At 34.0% G+C, this 14,730-nt stretch overlaps 1 protein-coding gene across 1 annotated transcript; it reads right to left on the bottom strand.

The window, feature by feature from the left end:
* Window positions 1–1,763: 1,763 nt before the first annotated feature.
* Window positions 1,764–4,389, bottom strand: LOC132294987 (large ribosomal subunit protein uL3c). The gene is made up of 2 exons (XM_059793050.1): window positions 3,660–4,389; window positions 1,764–2,247 (listed from the first exon to the last, which is right to left on the bottom strand). The coding sequence occupies exons 1-2, from the start codon at window positions 4,267–4,269 to the stop codon at window positions 1,958–1,960; spliced, it is 900 nt and encodes a 299-aa protein (XP_059649033.1). The 5' UTR covers window positions 4,270–4,389; the 3' UTR covers window positions 1,764–1,957.
* Between the last annotated feature and the right edge of the window lie 10,341 nt (window positions 4,390–14,730).

Here is a 14,730-nt window from a genome sequence, read left to right as displayed (position 1 = left end):
TTTACAAAGAAAAAAAATATTAAAATTTAACAAAAATAATTTACCCATCAATTTTCGACAAGTTATTTTACACATCTCGTCCGATGGACTCAACCTCAATCTTGACCTAGACCTTTACCAAATACTGAAAAAATAAAATAAAATAAAATATTTTACCCAAAGAAGAGCCTAATAAAACAGAAAGGCAGGAAAGTCTTTCCCGTGGTTATAGGTTTTTTTGTTGCCTCAAGCTTTGTATTTTTGTTTTAGAACAAAGAACCCTTCTATCGAGAAAGACAATTAACTCAAATACTACAAAAATATAGAAAACACCCAGTAATTGCAATTTTACTAGTTTGTCAGATTAAAACAACCTAATGAAAATTGATTGACGGTAAGGAAAAATTAGAAAAACGATATCCACTAAACCATTCTAGGATAAATATTTAGCTACACAACTAAAGGACAACAAACTGGGGGACATCGAAGGCCAATTTTGAATAGCTAGAAAGGGTACCAGAACAATTGTTGAAATTGAGCAACTTTGTATATATATCTACATATATGTGCAAACAATCACACACACACACATGCCCACTTGCTCCTACGAGGACTTAAAACCTCGACCTTTCAAATGAAAGGTGAAGAAGTGCCACTATTCTTGAATTGAATCATCTCTTTCTGACTTCTCTCTAAAATACATTCACAGAAAAGGGGCAAGCTCAAAAACCAGAAACCAACACAAATTGAGCAGACAAGAAACTCCAAAGAAAGCTATCAAAGAAACATGAGGACCAATTTCCATAAACACTGTTATGGATGCCGATAAAGCCCCTCGTAGAGTTCAAAACCAAGCAGACACAAATTCCTAAAGAACACAGTCAAAGCAATCCCAATCACTCTCAGCTTTCTCAACTACCCTCTGACCTCAAACCATATTAGACAAACCAGTAATGTTTTGCAATAGTTCCAATAAAATTTAACAAGTATTGTTCAAACCAGGCACGCGCGCGCGCCCACACACACAGAGATGGGAAGAGAATAAGCAACTACAAAAAGAGGAGTGCTGGGAGATAATGAAGGACCTGGCAGTGGTGTAAAAATGTTCACCATATATATGAATTATATTCATCTTTAATGAGGCTGGTATAAACACATGGAATGCATCTCCAAGGCAAAATTAGTCGTCCTTATCAAGGCAAAACTAACACAGTAGGAGATCATTATCTTGCCTTCGTAAATTTATTTTATTTTATTATTATTTTTTTTATACCGCGGCAAGAAACTCATACACCTGGCCCCCTCAAAATGCCTGACCATTACAATACCGTCACAATAGACCACTGTCACAATTGACACCAAGGGTAATTTATTTTTGTAGTAAACCGAATTTAGGTCAAGGACTCTGACACGTCCGTGCAAAATTTTAGTGTTGGGACCGTGCAAACAGCATGTTCGAATATACAGTGACCAGCAACTACAAAGGTCTCAAACAAGGAATTCCAGAACCTGTCCTTTCAGACACCAAAATTATCTAAATGGACAGTAGAATTGATTGATGAATCAACTCAGGTTTAAATTGAGGAACATTCATTAAAAGCAATATTAAGAGGCCCGAAATGTTGAAATTCAGCAAGACTCAAAAGAGAAAATGTATATATAGGCACACACGACCAAAAACATAGGATACTGAAAAGAAAAAAAAACATCAACAAAGAACCCAATTGCAATGGTACCCAAATGAATTGATAAACTTGTGTCGAATAGTTCTTGCAGATGGTCTATACATCAATAAAGTCGCTATGCATTACTTCTATGATATCAATGTCATTTAACAGTGAGGAGACTAACAAAAGATAAGTTGAACAAAATTAACAAAAAGATTTAGCAATGCAAAATGCTGACATGCCACTTCAGATAAAATCAAATTACAAAAAACATTGACAATACAAAAAGAGGAAAATACAACGAAACAAAGTTAGTTTTTGGGGATATTCTTCCCAACAATTTTTGCTGGCGCAATTCGTATAAGATTGCCTGGCTTACCGGGGACAGCTCCGTTGACCATTACAATCCGAAGATCATTGTCAATTTTGATAATTTTCAGCTTACGGATCTTTCTTTTGGTTCCTCCCATCCTCCCTGGCATTTTCTTTCCCGGGTACACACGACCGGGAGTAGTTCCAGCACCAATTGATCCAAGAGCTCTATGGCTCTTTGATCCATGAGTCATTTGGCCTCTCCTAAAGTGATGTCTCTTGATTCCACCTGGTGGCAAAACAAAATTAACCACAATATTAGGGTTCATTCATAGGGGTAAAATGACCGTAAATACAATGGAAACAATGGATGAACTAACACCAAAACATACCGTTCATCCAAGTTTAGAAGAGACTTAGAATACTATATGAAAGCATTGCTAACCATTCATGTTATCAGAACTGAGACCATTCAAGAATACCAGCTGAAGATTAGTATAGAATCTGTAGATGTTGTGCAATAGTTTCATAATACATACAAATGTATATGATTTCCATACATCTACATATAAAACTTATAGAGTAGACGATCATATATGGAATAGCAACATATTATTCATGCTAAAATAGAGTCTAAGAATATAATAAAATTGAAACAACCGGGAATTGATTTAAATTATATCAGAACATTCTGTTAGAAGCTAAACAGTGAAAAATAGAAGCTAAAGCCAACCAAACAGGGGAAAACGAGTATGACCTTAGCATTAAACATTACTATTTTCCAGTTAAAGTCATTTCATAATTTTCAAAGAGCATTATGAAAAAGAACTGGAAGTGGAATCAAATGAACGTGAGGGGGAATGATAAGCAGTTGGCAGGGGCCATCCATTATCGGACCATATTGGGTTTTGACTGAAACAAAAATATCTGTGACAAAAGCTTAGCAAACAGCCTTTCAAAGAAAAGCAAGAGTTGCCCCTAAAAGCAAAAAGAATAATTGTTTCAAATCCCACCAGGCCTAAGCAAAACAAAGAGAAGGCTGTTGAGTACAACAGCCAACACCACCCAATAACATCGTTTTTTTGGTAACTTACACCAACCCATTACTGCAGGCATTATACACAAACATAAATCTCCAGTAGCTGGAGTGTCACTACACTTTGGCACCCAGAAAACCTGTTGCATACATCTTCGTCAATGTATCGAAGCAAACCCTTATCACCACAATTATTTTAAAAGAGCCTGCAATTAGATTCTATCCAAATGCCCATACACTAGAGAAGCAAAAGCTATACGCTTAACCAGCTTCTCAAATAATTCCACTGCTAGCTTGAGCCATATCCAACCAACAACTTCCCTAACTCCCAGTCATTAAAAACAAACACCCAAAGACATAAACCATATTCAACATTGCCATTTTCAAATGTCAAATCATTCTTAGTTCAAAACAATAAAATCTGCATAGACAAGTTACACACACACATAGTGAGAAGTAGAGAACCCTAAGAATATAAATTCCATATTCAACATTTATTCGACATTTCCAATTTCACATTTCAACACATTCTTAGTTCAAAACAATCAAATATATATACAGAACACACACACACACACACACACTAATATATATATATATATATACATATATATATACTATAGAGAGAGAAAAGGGGAAAAAAGAAAAGGGAGAAGAGGGTATACCTTGAAACCCTTTCCCTATTGTTGTCCCCGAGACATCAACCAAATCCCCCTCTTTGAAAAGCTCATCGACAACAAGCCTCTGATTCGGCTCAAACCCATCAACAGACTGTAACCGAAACTCCTGGAGATGACGGAGAGGTATAATCTCAGACTTCGTGAGATGACCCATTTCAGGTTTCGTGAGCTTCTTGTCTCGAACCCTCCTGTACCCAATTTGGACCGCATTGTAGCCATCTGTGGCCTCAGTCTTGACCTGGGTCACTATATTCCCCTCTCTGAACCCAATCACCGTCACAGGCACAACAGAGCCTCCTGGCTCAAAGTAGCTCATCATACCCAACTTGGTGCCCATGACACCAACCCCAGCCTCTGTGCTCATCACAATCGGCGAGAAGTAGCGATTGGGTCTTCTGGGTTTGGGGGATTTTGGGGTGAGAATGGGGCGAAAGAGAGAGGAAGATGAACAACTGAGGTGGGTGTAGTTGTGGGTTTGGGGGCGAAGAGTGAGTGAGCAAAGTGGTGAGGAAGATGATGATGATGGTAAAGGGGAGAGGTGGGTATTGGAGGATGAGATTGTTCCGGTGGTGGGGAGTATAGTGGTGATGGCCATGTTTGTTAGCGAGAGAGAGAGAGAGAGAGAGAGAGAGAGAGGAGGCCCCTTTTTCTTATCCACTGGGGAAGAGAAAATAGGTGAACTTATTCAACATGCAGCGGAGAGGAATCACCAAAGAGAAACATTTCCTTTATATTTTTGGAAGTCCGTCATTTCTAATGTAAATAAATATATAATTAAAATTCATATATATATTTATACTATTATTAAATTTAAATGTGTAAAAAATTTTAGTATTTCACTATTTCAGTATTTATTTATTAATATATATAAAAAAATTTATAAATTGTTTAAAAAGTTTAATTCAAATTACAAATTACCTAATAAAATTTATAAAAATTAATTTAAAAAGTTTAATTCAAATTATAAATTACTTAATAAAATTTATTTTTAAGTAAAAAAGATTATATAGAAGTCTCTTATAAAACTATAGACCTACATAAATAATAATCACACATTTCTCGGGCTTTTGGCTAAGATTAGGTGTAGTACTAAATTTTTTTGGGTCGGCCTTTTGGCTAACCTTTCTTGGTCTTTTGGCTATGATCAAGTATAATACTACTTTCTCGGCCTTTTGGCTTTCAAAATCTAAAAATTATTTAAAGAGTTTAATTCAAATTACAAATTACCTAATAAAATTCATTTTTCTTGTCTCACATTGGTTTTAAGTAAAAAATGATTATGTGGAAGCCTCTTATAAAACTATAGAACTAATTAAATAATCACACTTTTCTCGCCCTTTTGGCTAAGATCAGGTTTAAATAAAATTTATAAAAATTAATTTAAAGAGTTTAATTCAAATTACTGTGACGACCCAAGTTTTGTAAACCCCGTGCGTCAGTGATGACCAAAAGATGACCCAATAATAAATCTGAAATGCTGAAACGAAAAGTGAAATAACGGTCTCTAGAGATACAATGCATCTCTAAGACACCAATGTGACCCTCAATGAGGTCACGGAACTCAAATGAAACAAATGCAGAAGTGTCATTTCAAAAACGGACAAAAAGAACCTAGGAGCAAAATGGTCATTTTGCAAAAAGTAAATTCAGGTGCTATCGAGCACACCGCTGGGAAGACAATGACAAATTAGTCAAGTTCAAATTTTTTTTTTTTACTCAATTTGGAATCCGGACAGGGGAGAAAGGTCAAAAACAAAAATGATGTCGTGGCGGCCCGACGAGGACAACCCACCATTGCTGCAACTGAGAGTAAAAAAGGGCATCTAAACGGACTTTTTTGGAAAAACTCAAAGAAGAAACCCCCCCTAAAATCAAGTTTCCTACCTAGCGCGTGGACGGAAACAAAAAAAATGCGTTGTAAAATGCCCAGAATGCCCCCAAGAAAATTAGGTCAAGAGGAAAAAAATCAATCCGAGCTACTGGCCAAGTTTTGGAAATAGGGTTTCGGGAGGTTTTTAAATTGCCTAAATTGAAAATACAATCATAAAATGCACCCACAAGACCTCCGAAATTTTCGGATCGGTCGTGACGATTTTCAAAAAAAAGTCGATGAATAGTACCAACTACATTTGTACTAAAAATTTGCAAAACCTGGTAGCAAGGATTTTTCAGAAAAATATTGATTTTTGAGGGCCAAGATGATGTTTTCTGGAAAAACACAAAGAAGAAACCCCCCTTAAAATTGAGTTTTCTACGTGACTCACAAGGAAAAATGAAAAAAACGCATTGTGAAATACCCAAAATACCCCTGAAACATAGGGTAAAACTCCCTAAAAATGCTACTTAGAGCTTTTGTTTCATCAAGGAAGGTATTGTTTGCCAAAGTGAGCATGCAGGTGTATGTAATATGATAAAATAGATGTGCTACAATGGCCTATGGCCTCATTACAATACATTTACAACATTTGACATGTCAAAGCTCCAAGTTAGAAAAATTACATTTCATAGACAAATCATGAACATGCTAACACTTGCATGTAAACAAGAATGCTTCTAAAGAAGCTCAACTCAGCAAATCACCCAAGCAATTGCAATATCCAATCTTGTATCCTGTACCTGAAATATGCCCCAGTATCGTAGGGGTGAGTAACATAAAGCTACTCGTAGGAAATGAGCATGCATCGACCTAAAGTTTTACAAGTTGCATGATTTAATTATTGTGATTCATTCCACCTAACGTCTATGTCAAGGTGAGACTCAGAGAGTATCCTAGCTACCTAAGATCATATCTAGTATCAATCACTTCATTCATGCAATTTTAGCAACATAGGGTCATACTTACACAAAGCAACAACATAGGAGCATGCTTATACAAAGCAACAACATAGTGGTTCTCAAGGTTATCAACTTGAAGTCTAAAATGCAACATCAATTAAATATAAAAATTTAGCATAATTAGAATATCTAATACCACACATCAAGACATAGATTCTCTAGGTTATCAACTAGTAATCTAAAAGTGTGAAATCAACTAAATATATCAATTTAGTATAGATGTACTTAACAACATCAAATCGCCAATTACCAAAACCACAAGTCACAATTAAACATTGGTTGTTAACTTGGAATTGAATGCGAAATCAAATAGTGGAAGACTTGGACATCACGTCTCTGACTAAACCAAGAACAAATTGGTTATTCCGGGCATTAATCCGCTGGGAAGACTACCCTAGTGCGCACTATCTCAACTACTTAGAGGACTCACGTCCCCGTACTAGAGCCAAACTCTAACCATCTCAGCTTAACAATGTCCCAAGACTCCAAAATAAATAAGTTAACAACTTATATACCTATTAAATAGTACACGAAACTACCTTCATGCACAAGTAGGTTGTAACCACACAACACATGCTCTAAATCCACAACTACTATAGGATGACAATGTCGAATCTTCAGAGCGCGATTCGTTACGCACTATAATAACATCACATATCGAATCTTCAATGTGCGATTCGTTACACGTTATAACAATATAATTCAATATTGAAACATAAACTCATAATTCCATTATAAGCCTAAAATCATGTCTTAAACATATTATTAATGTCAATTACATGATTCAATTAATGGTGCAACAAGGTAGAATTTAATTACATCATGATAATTAAATCTCTCAATTCTAAAACAACTCTAAATGGTCCCAAATTAACATATGCTAGTACATAAGTCATAGTTATCACAAATATCAAGCTAAACATTCAATTAGGCCAACGGAATCCTTAATTAGATTTTAATTAATCATTTTAATTAAAATCTCTAGATCTTCATACTTGTTCAAATGCTCTCAAATTAAAGTATGTTAAACAACATGCCAAAACCTAATTTAGAAGCATACTACAACTTAATTTCATGCAAGGTACGGCCATACACTTTAATCTTTCACAAAAGATAAATATTAATTAAAAGAACAATTCTTATTTAATTAATCCCAATTTAATATATGTTAACAAACATATTAAAACTAAATTTTCTAGTATGCCACAATTCAAATCAAAATTATATAGCATCATGAATTTTAAATCTTATACAAAGAAATAAAAATTAATACTTTCAAGATTTGATACAAGGCATATATATAAGTTGTATAATCATACTAAACACTCAATACAACACACACAAAAGCCTAAAACACTCCCTACCTCAATTTGAGATGAAAATCTCAAAAGCCATCAAAATGGAACGACTCCGAATCCGACGAAACTACTAGGTTTTGTCGGGGACAACGCCGTGAACATAACCCCTATGAAAGCCCCATCAAAATCATAACTTAACCTCAAAACCAAACTCAAGAAATGGTCAAAACTGAATTCTAATAAGGGGGAAAGGTAGAGCACGGCGAAGGGAACAACAAACGTTAAGGCCGGAGACTTTCCATCAAGGAAAAGTGAACCAAAAGAGGAGAGAGAAGATGGAAGCACCCCTTGGGCTGCCATGGGAGCTCCAGGTCGTGCATGAAGAGGGGAGAAGATGAAAAATGAAATATCTCACCCCCCTTTTATAGAAATCTCAAAAAGTGCTCCGAACGGGCCCTACCGGGTCTGAAAAAGTAAAATTTGAGCAGAGGCGCTCAAATAGAAAAACCTTGTGAATGAAAAAGATTCAAAATGATAAACTATAAAGAACGGAAGAAACGGCGTCGAAAACCGAGTCCCAAGTAGAAAGTTATACCTAAAACAAGTTTGGCACAAATCGGGGCCAGAAACCCTGAAACTGGAAAACATCGATCAGGACGAAATTCCAAGAGTACACAACTCGACGAAATGTGAAAATGAATCCCGTACGAGGATCCAGGCTCAAAATAAGACATTTTGTAATAACTTTCATTAATTACACAATGGCCCCTCCAAAAAGTGAAAACTGCACTTATAGCCCAAAATGAAAATATCTTTCAAAAATATTTTCTGAAAAACCCCTGAAATAAAATATCTTCAAAATATATTTATGAAAAACACCCCAAGAAAAGAAAATAATTTCAAAGAACTTTGCATCCATACCCCTATGGACACCGGGAGCAACCAGAGTACTTTCTTGCAAAAGTAAAGATACGTATTTCGTGGAAACCACTCAAGATGGAGATACATGAAGTCAAAAACCAACTCCAAACACAAGAAGTGTGGTTACGCCAACAAAGTGTCAAATGGAGAAAAGACAAAATAGGGAAAAGGACGAAATAGGAAAAATGACGAAAAGTGAATAGTGTCGAAAAACGAAAAATGCGAAAACGACTCGGTCCTCAAAGGAAGTTGTCAATCCACAAGTAAGAGTCTCGGAAATCACTCCAGAGCACTCGAGACGACACTAAGCGAAAAGGAATTGAACTCAGAAAGGAAAGACAACGGAAAAAAAATATCCGTAAAAATTCGGGTCATTACAATTACAAATTACCTAATAAAATTCATTTTTCTTATCCCACATTGGTTTTAAGTAAAAAATGATTACATGGAAGTCACTTATAAAACTATAGAACTAAATAGATAATCACACATTTCTCGGCTTTTTGGCTAAGATCAGGTTTAAATTTTTTTGGGTTGGCCTTTTGGCTAACCTTTCTTGATCTTTTGACTAAGATCAAGTGTATTATTTAAAGAGTTTAATTCAAATTACAAATTACCTAATAAAATTTATAAAAATTAATTTAAAGAAGATCCAAATTATAGCTTCAACCTAAACTAAATTTGATAATTGTTAAAAGCGCTTTTAATGATTACCAAACATATCTAAACACAATTTTTCAAAATTAAAGCGAAAATAATCCCAAACAGGCTATAACTCTTTTCCATTTTAATGTACTTGCCAGTCCAGTCTTTTCTTTTTTCACCCTTTATTGTAGGTCTAGCCCAGTGGCCATATTCACAAGATCTAACTCAATCCTCAAAAGCCCGGGAATACAATCTATTAAGAATTTGATAAAAAAAAATTAGTACAGTTAATTTGGTCTGCAGATTGTTCTTTTCCTAATGGAAAGGAAAAACCTCCATATTCTATGTATCAACTTGGTAAAATCTTATTCAACTAAAAAAAACAAAATTTGGTAAAATCTTATCATAAGGTGTCCCGAAAAATATAACAAAAGAATTTAATGTGTTTCATAAGATGTATGATCATTCGGTGCGTAGTGTGATATTAATTAAAGGAGGGTTATATATGTCATCCTGGAAGTATGTAGCAATTTCATGATTAGTTTGATACATGTATTGTGTATATGTTTCACAAAAAAATATACACATGTAAGTTGACTATGTATCGATTTCTTGGAAAATTTTCTCAAAGAATGAGTACTGAAATTTACAAATATTCCTTTTGAATTTTAAGAAATGCCCCAGTGTTTCAATGTTTCAGTATTTATTTAATAATTAATATAAATTCTATAACACTCAAAATTACCTAATAAAATTAAAATTAATTAAAATTAATAAAATATAAAAAGAGTTTAATTCAAATTACAAAGTCCCATATTAGTTTTAAGTAAAAAGGTTTACATGAAAGCCTCTTATAAAACTATAGAGCTAAAGAAATAATAATCACACCTTCTCGGCCTTTTGGCTAACATCAAGTGTAGTACTAAATTTTTTTGGGTCGGCCTTTTGGCTAACCTTTCTTGGTCTTTTGATTAAGATCAAGTGTAGTAGCCTTTGTGCAAAGAGTTTCAGTATTTATTTATTAATTAATATAAATTCTATAAAACTCAAAATTACCTAATAAAATTCAAATTAATTGAAATTAACAAAATATAAAAAGAGTTTAATTTACAATAAAGAGCTCTAATTAATTATTATATCCCACGATATAAATTCTATAAAACTCAAAATTACCTAATAAAATTAAAATTCAATCTATAATCAATTGTGCTCGACCAAATAGTCCATAAATTAACCTATTTATCTATTTATTATTATGAATTTTTTAATAAAAGAAAATCTAATTAGACAAGAATTATTAATATAAAAATATTTATTAATTGATATATAAAACAAAATAATTTTTCTAAAACTCTACCATAAATTAGCTTTTATTATGAGTTTCTTAGTAAAATTAAATATAATTAGACAAGGATATATTTAAATAAAATAAAATAATTTCTATAAAACTGTATCACAAATTACCTATTTTATTTTCAATAAAACTATATCACACTAAACAAAGATATATTTAAAGAGTTTCTATAAAACTTTAACACAAATTACCTATTTATCTATTTATTATGAGTTTTTTAATAAAAGAAAATCTAATTAGACAAGTATTGTTAATATAAAAAATTATTTATTAATTGATATAAAAAAAGGTTTTAAAAGAGTTTCTATAAAACTCTAACACAAATTACCTATTTACCTATTTATGGTTGAGTTTTTATTTATTTATATAAAAAAATATTTATTAATTGATATAAAAAGAGTTTTTATCAATACTATTATTAGATGTGCAAAGAGTTTCAGTATTTAAGTATTTATTTATTTATAAAAAAAATATTTAAAACACTAAAATCTACACAATAAAATTTAAATTAACCTATTTATCTATTTATTATTATAAATTTTTTAATAAAAGAAAATCTATGTTGACCCTAAGGATTTCCATCAAGGGCAATCTAGTACTTTTGATGATAACAAACCATTAATGATGTTCAATGTACTAATATCTACATTGAGCTTATTTCTAGATTAAAAGGAACATTGTGAGGAAGAAAGGACATCTCAGAAACAGGATCTCTTCCAAAGACATTGGAGCGGAAATCATACGCGAATATATCACCAAGGCAAAACAAAATTGGCACAAGGCAGTCCATGCATCTTAAAAGATCAGCAGAACCCATCTATGGGGTAAACAGGTTGGTGAGTGGCTTAGGAGCAAAATGTAAAGAGTCTGTGATCATTTGAAGCTCACTCTAAGGTTGTATATCATTCATTCACTTCAAATCATCACATACACATTCAGGGCATTAAAAAGCATCAAGAAAATAGACCAAGTCAACTCAGCTGACTAAGTCTAAAATTCAGCCAACTCAGTTAGGCTGAGGCTCATCAAAATCAAAATATAACTCAGCCGACTCTCTTCTCAATTCAGCTGGCTTTCTTCCCAATCCAGCCGACTTCCTTCTCAAGTCAGACGAACAGTTAGGCCGAGGCTCTTCACTTTTAGAATCTTAAAATTGCTCAACTCAGCCGACTCTATCTCTAATCAAGCCGACTCACTCTTGAACTGAGCCGACTCAGTCCTCAACTAAGTCGACTCATTTGTTTGGTCAGACAGATCTGCTAAATAGATCCCTCATCTTTCAACCAGTGATTCACTTTATAACTTTGCAGTTTGATTCACATGTGTATACTGACATGTTGACTGTCTTCTAGCAGCATCAATATACTTGTCTTGAAGTCAACAACTAAAGTATCCATAAAAGAGCCATACATATGATTCCAAATCTGATATCTGCCCTATGCTCTGAACATATCAGTCAAACAAGAAATCTTTGTCATAGGAAGATTCTCTACCAAATGTGCTACAACAAGTCTTAATCAAGAAAAGGATTCTCAACGGCTAAGACAAGGGTTTATAACGGCTATAGACTATGAAAGAGATATATATATGTTATGAGAAGCCAGCTGAGAAATACAAGTCTCTGAGCCTCTTTCTTCAACAAGTCATTCATATCATCTTGCTGAGATAGAAAGTTTGGCTATCCTTCACTCATTGATCCTTAAAGCTAAACTTCAGATTCTTCTTCTCTCACACATACATCATTTAGAGAAAGTGAGCTTCATTTGTATCATTTGATTCTCTCAAGAGTGTGATCTGTAATTTCAAACTGTGAAAGTGAGATCATTGTAATACTCTTCTTCATTTCTTTGTAAGACTAGGAGAATAAATTCTCTTAGCCAAATCATTGTAAGGGCTGGTTTGGCCCTAAGACTTAGAAAGAGTTTCTCAGTCAGAAGAAGGAAGGAACTGTTTCTTTCAAGGTTTGCTCTCCACTTGCAAGGAGGAGCCATATTGGATTGGGAAGTCTCAAGAGGGGTCTTGAGCCAAGAAGTAGGAGCTTCCGAACCTCGCTAAAATCGTTGTGTCTATGTTTGCAATATCTCTATCTCTCCTCTTTACTTTACTGCTTATATTTGTTTGCTGATTTTTCAAATTTGATTATGTCAACATACAATTGCATATCAACTCGAGTAGTTATTTTAAGATTACTTTATAAATCTTTGAATTTGCTATAGTTGGATAAGGACTCTATTCACCCCCCCTCTAGAGTCCTTTTTGGGCAACAAGTGGTATCAGAGCCTAAATTCTATCAGTTCGACTTAACCGTCTTAAAATACGATCATGTCCAACATTGTTTCATTGTCTTCCTTAGAAGGTTAGTCCAACAATCGACCTCCCTTATTTGATGGTAACGACTTTAATTATTGGAAAAAAAGATTGAGAGTCTTTCTTGAAAATGTTGACATTAAAGTATGGGATGTCGTTGAATTTGGAAATAATGTTCCCACTAAAACAGTAGAAGGAAATGAAGTTCCCAAACCAAAATCCGAATGGGATGCAAATGACCGTAGACTAGTTCAATGCAATTCCAAGGCCAAAAACAATCTCTATTGCGCATTAAGTAAAGATGAGTACAACAAAATTTGTGATTGCCATACGGCCAAAGAAATTTAGGACAAACTCATTGTCACCTATGAAGGAACTAGTTAAGTTAAGAATACCAAAATTCATACACTTGTGCATCAATATGAACTCTTTAGCATGAATGAACATGAATCAATTAGTAAAATGTTTTCTCGTTTTACTAACATTATTAACCCCTTGAAGAGTCTTGGTAGGGTATATCCTTCTTCCGATCATGTTAGAAAGATCCTATGAGCACTTCCAAAAGGATGGAACTCGAAGGTTACCGCTATTCAAGAAGCCAAAGACATTAAGATGCTACATCTAGATGAGCTTCTTGGGTCTCTCCTTTCATATGAAATCACCATGAAAGACCAATCAGCAAAAGAAGCCATTCAGTCCAAGACTAATGCTCTCCAAGCCTCCACAAATGAAGAGGAGTCTAAAGATGCCATTAAAGATTATAAAGAAATTGCCCTTGCCACACTATCTTATAAAAGATATCTTCAAAGGAAGAAATACAATAAAAGAGGCCATCTAAGAAAGAATTTGTCATCATCATCACATGACACCTCTCAAAAGGAGCAATCCACATGCTTCCATTGTGGAGAACCAGGGCACTTCAAAGCTGATTGCTTTCTCTACAAAAAGGAAAAAGAAGAAAAATCCAAGAAGAAATCTATGAAAGCCTCGTGGGAAAATGATGATTCGCTCACATCCAGAAGTGATGACGACCTTGGCACAAACAACCTAGCTAATCTTTGTCTTATGGCAAATGACGATGAGGTAAGCTCCTCCTCCAACTCTTCTTTTGATCAAGATATTTATTTTAATGACTTACTTGATTAATATAATGGGTTACAAGATGCTTTTCAAGAACTCCATAAATAACTAGTAAAAATGGTTTTGAAATGTGCTTCTTTCAAAAGAGAAAACTATATTTTTTCAAACGATCTTGAAAATGCTAGAAAAGAAAATGATTCTCTCAAAAAGGAAATTGAATCTATCTCTCTTAAGAACACCAGTAAACTCATTTCTGAAAATGATTCACTAAACGTAGTCATTGAAGACCAATTAAACATCATTACTAAATTCACTCAAGGCAAAGAAATTTTGAAAAAGATACTTGGAAATCAACGAAGTGCATTTTTCAAAAATGGCTTAGGATACAACCCTTACTCCAAAGATGCTTGTCTACTAAAAAGAAGAAAGCCCTTGTTTGAGCATTTTGTCTAGAGTAGTACTCAAACTTCACCTCACTATCATCATGAAAATGATAGATATTCAAAAGAGAAGTGGAAGCCTTTTAGAACCAAACTTATTTGGGTTCCTAAAGGATCTTATGTTCTTCAAACTAACTCACATGGACGCAAGAACATTTGGATACCAAAGGAAGATC

This window comes from Cornus florida, unplaced genomic scaffold (assembly GCF_030987335.1).
Source record: "Cornus florida cultivar Cherokee Brave unplaced genomic scaffold, ASM3098733v1 CherokeeBrave_3.0.0_Hap2_Chr02, whole genome shotgun sequence".
NCBI classification, from domain to species: domain Eukaryota; kingdom Viridiplantae; phylum Streptophyta; class Magnoliopsida; order Cornales; family Cornaceae; genus Cornus; species Cornus florida.
The sequence above is the reverse complement of the archived record's forward strand: the minus strand, read 5'-3'. Positions and strand labels throughout refer to the sequence as shown.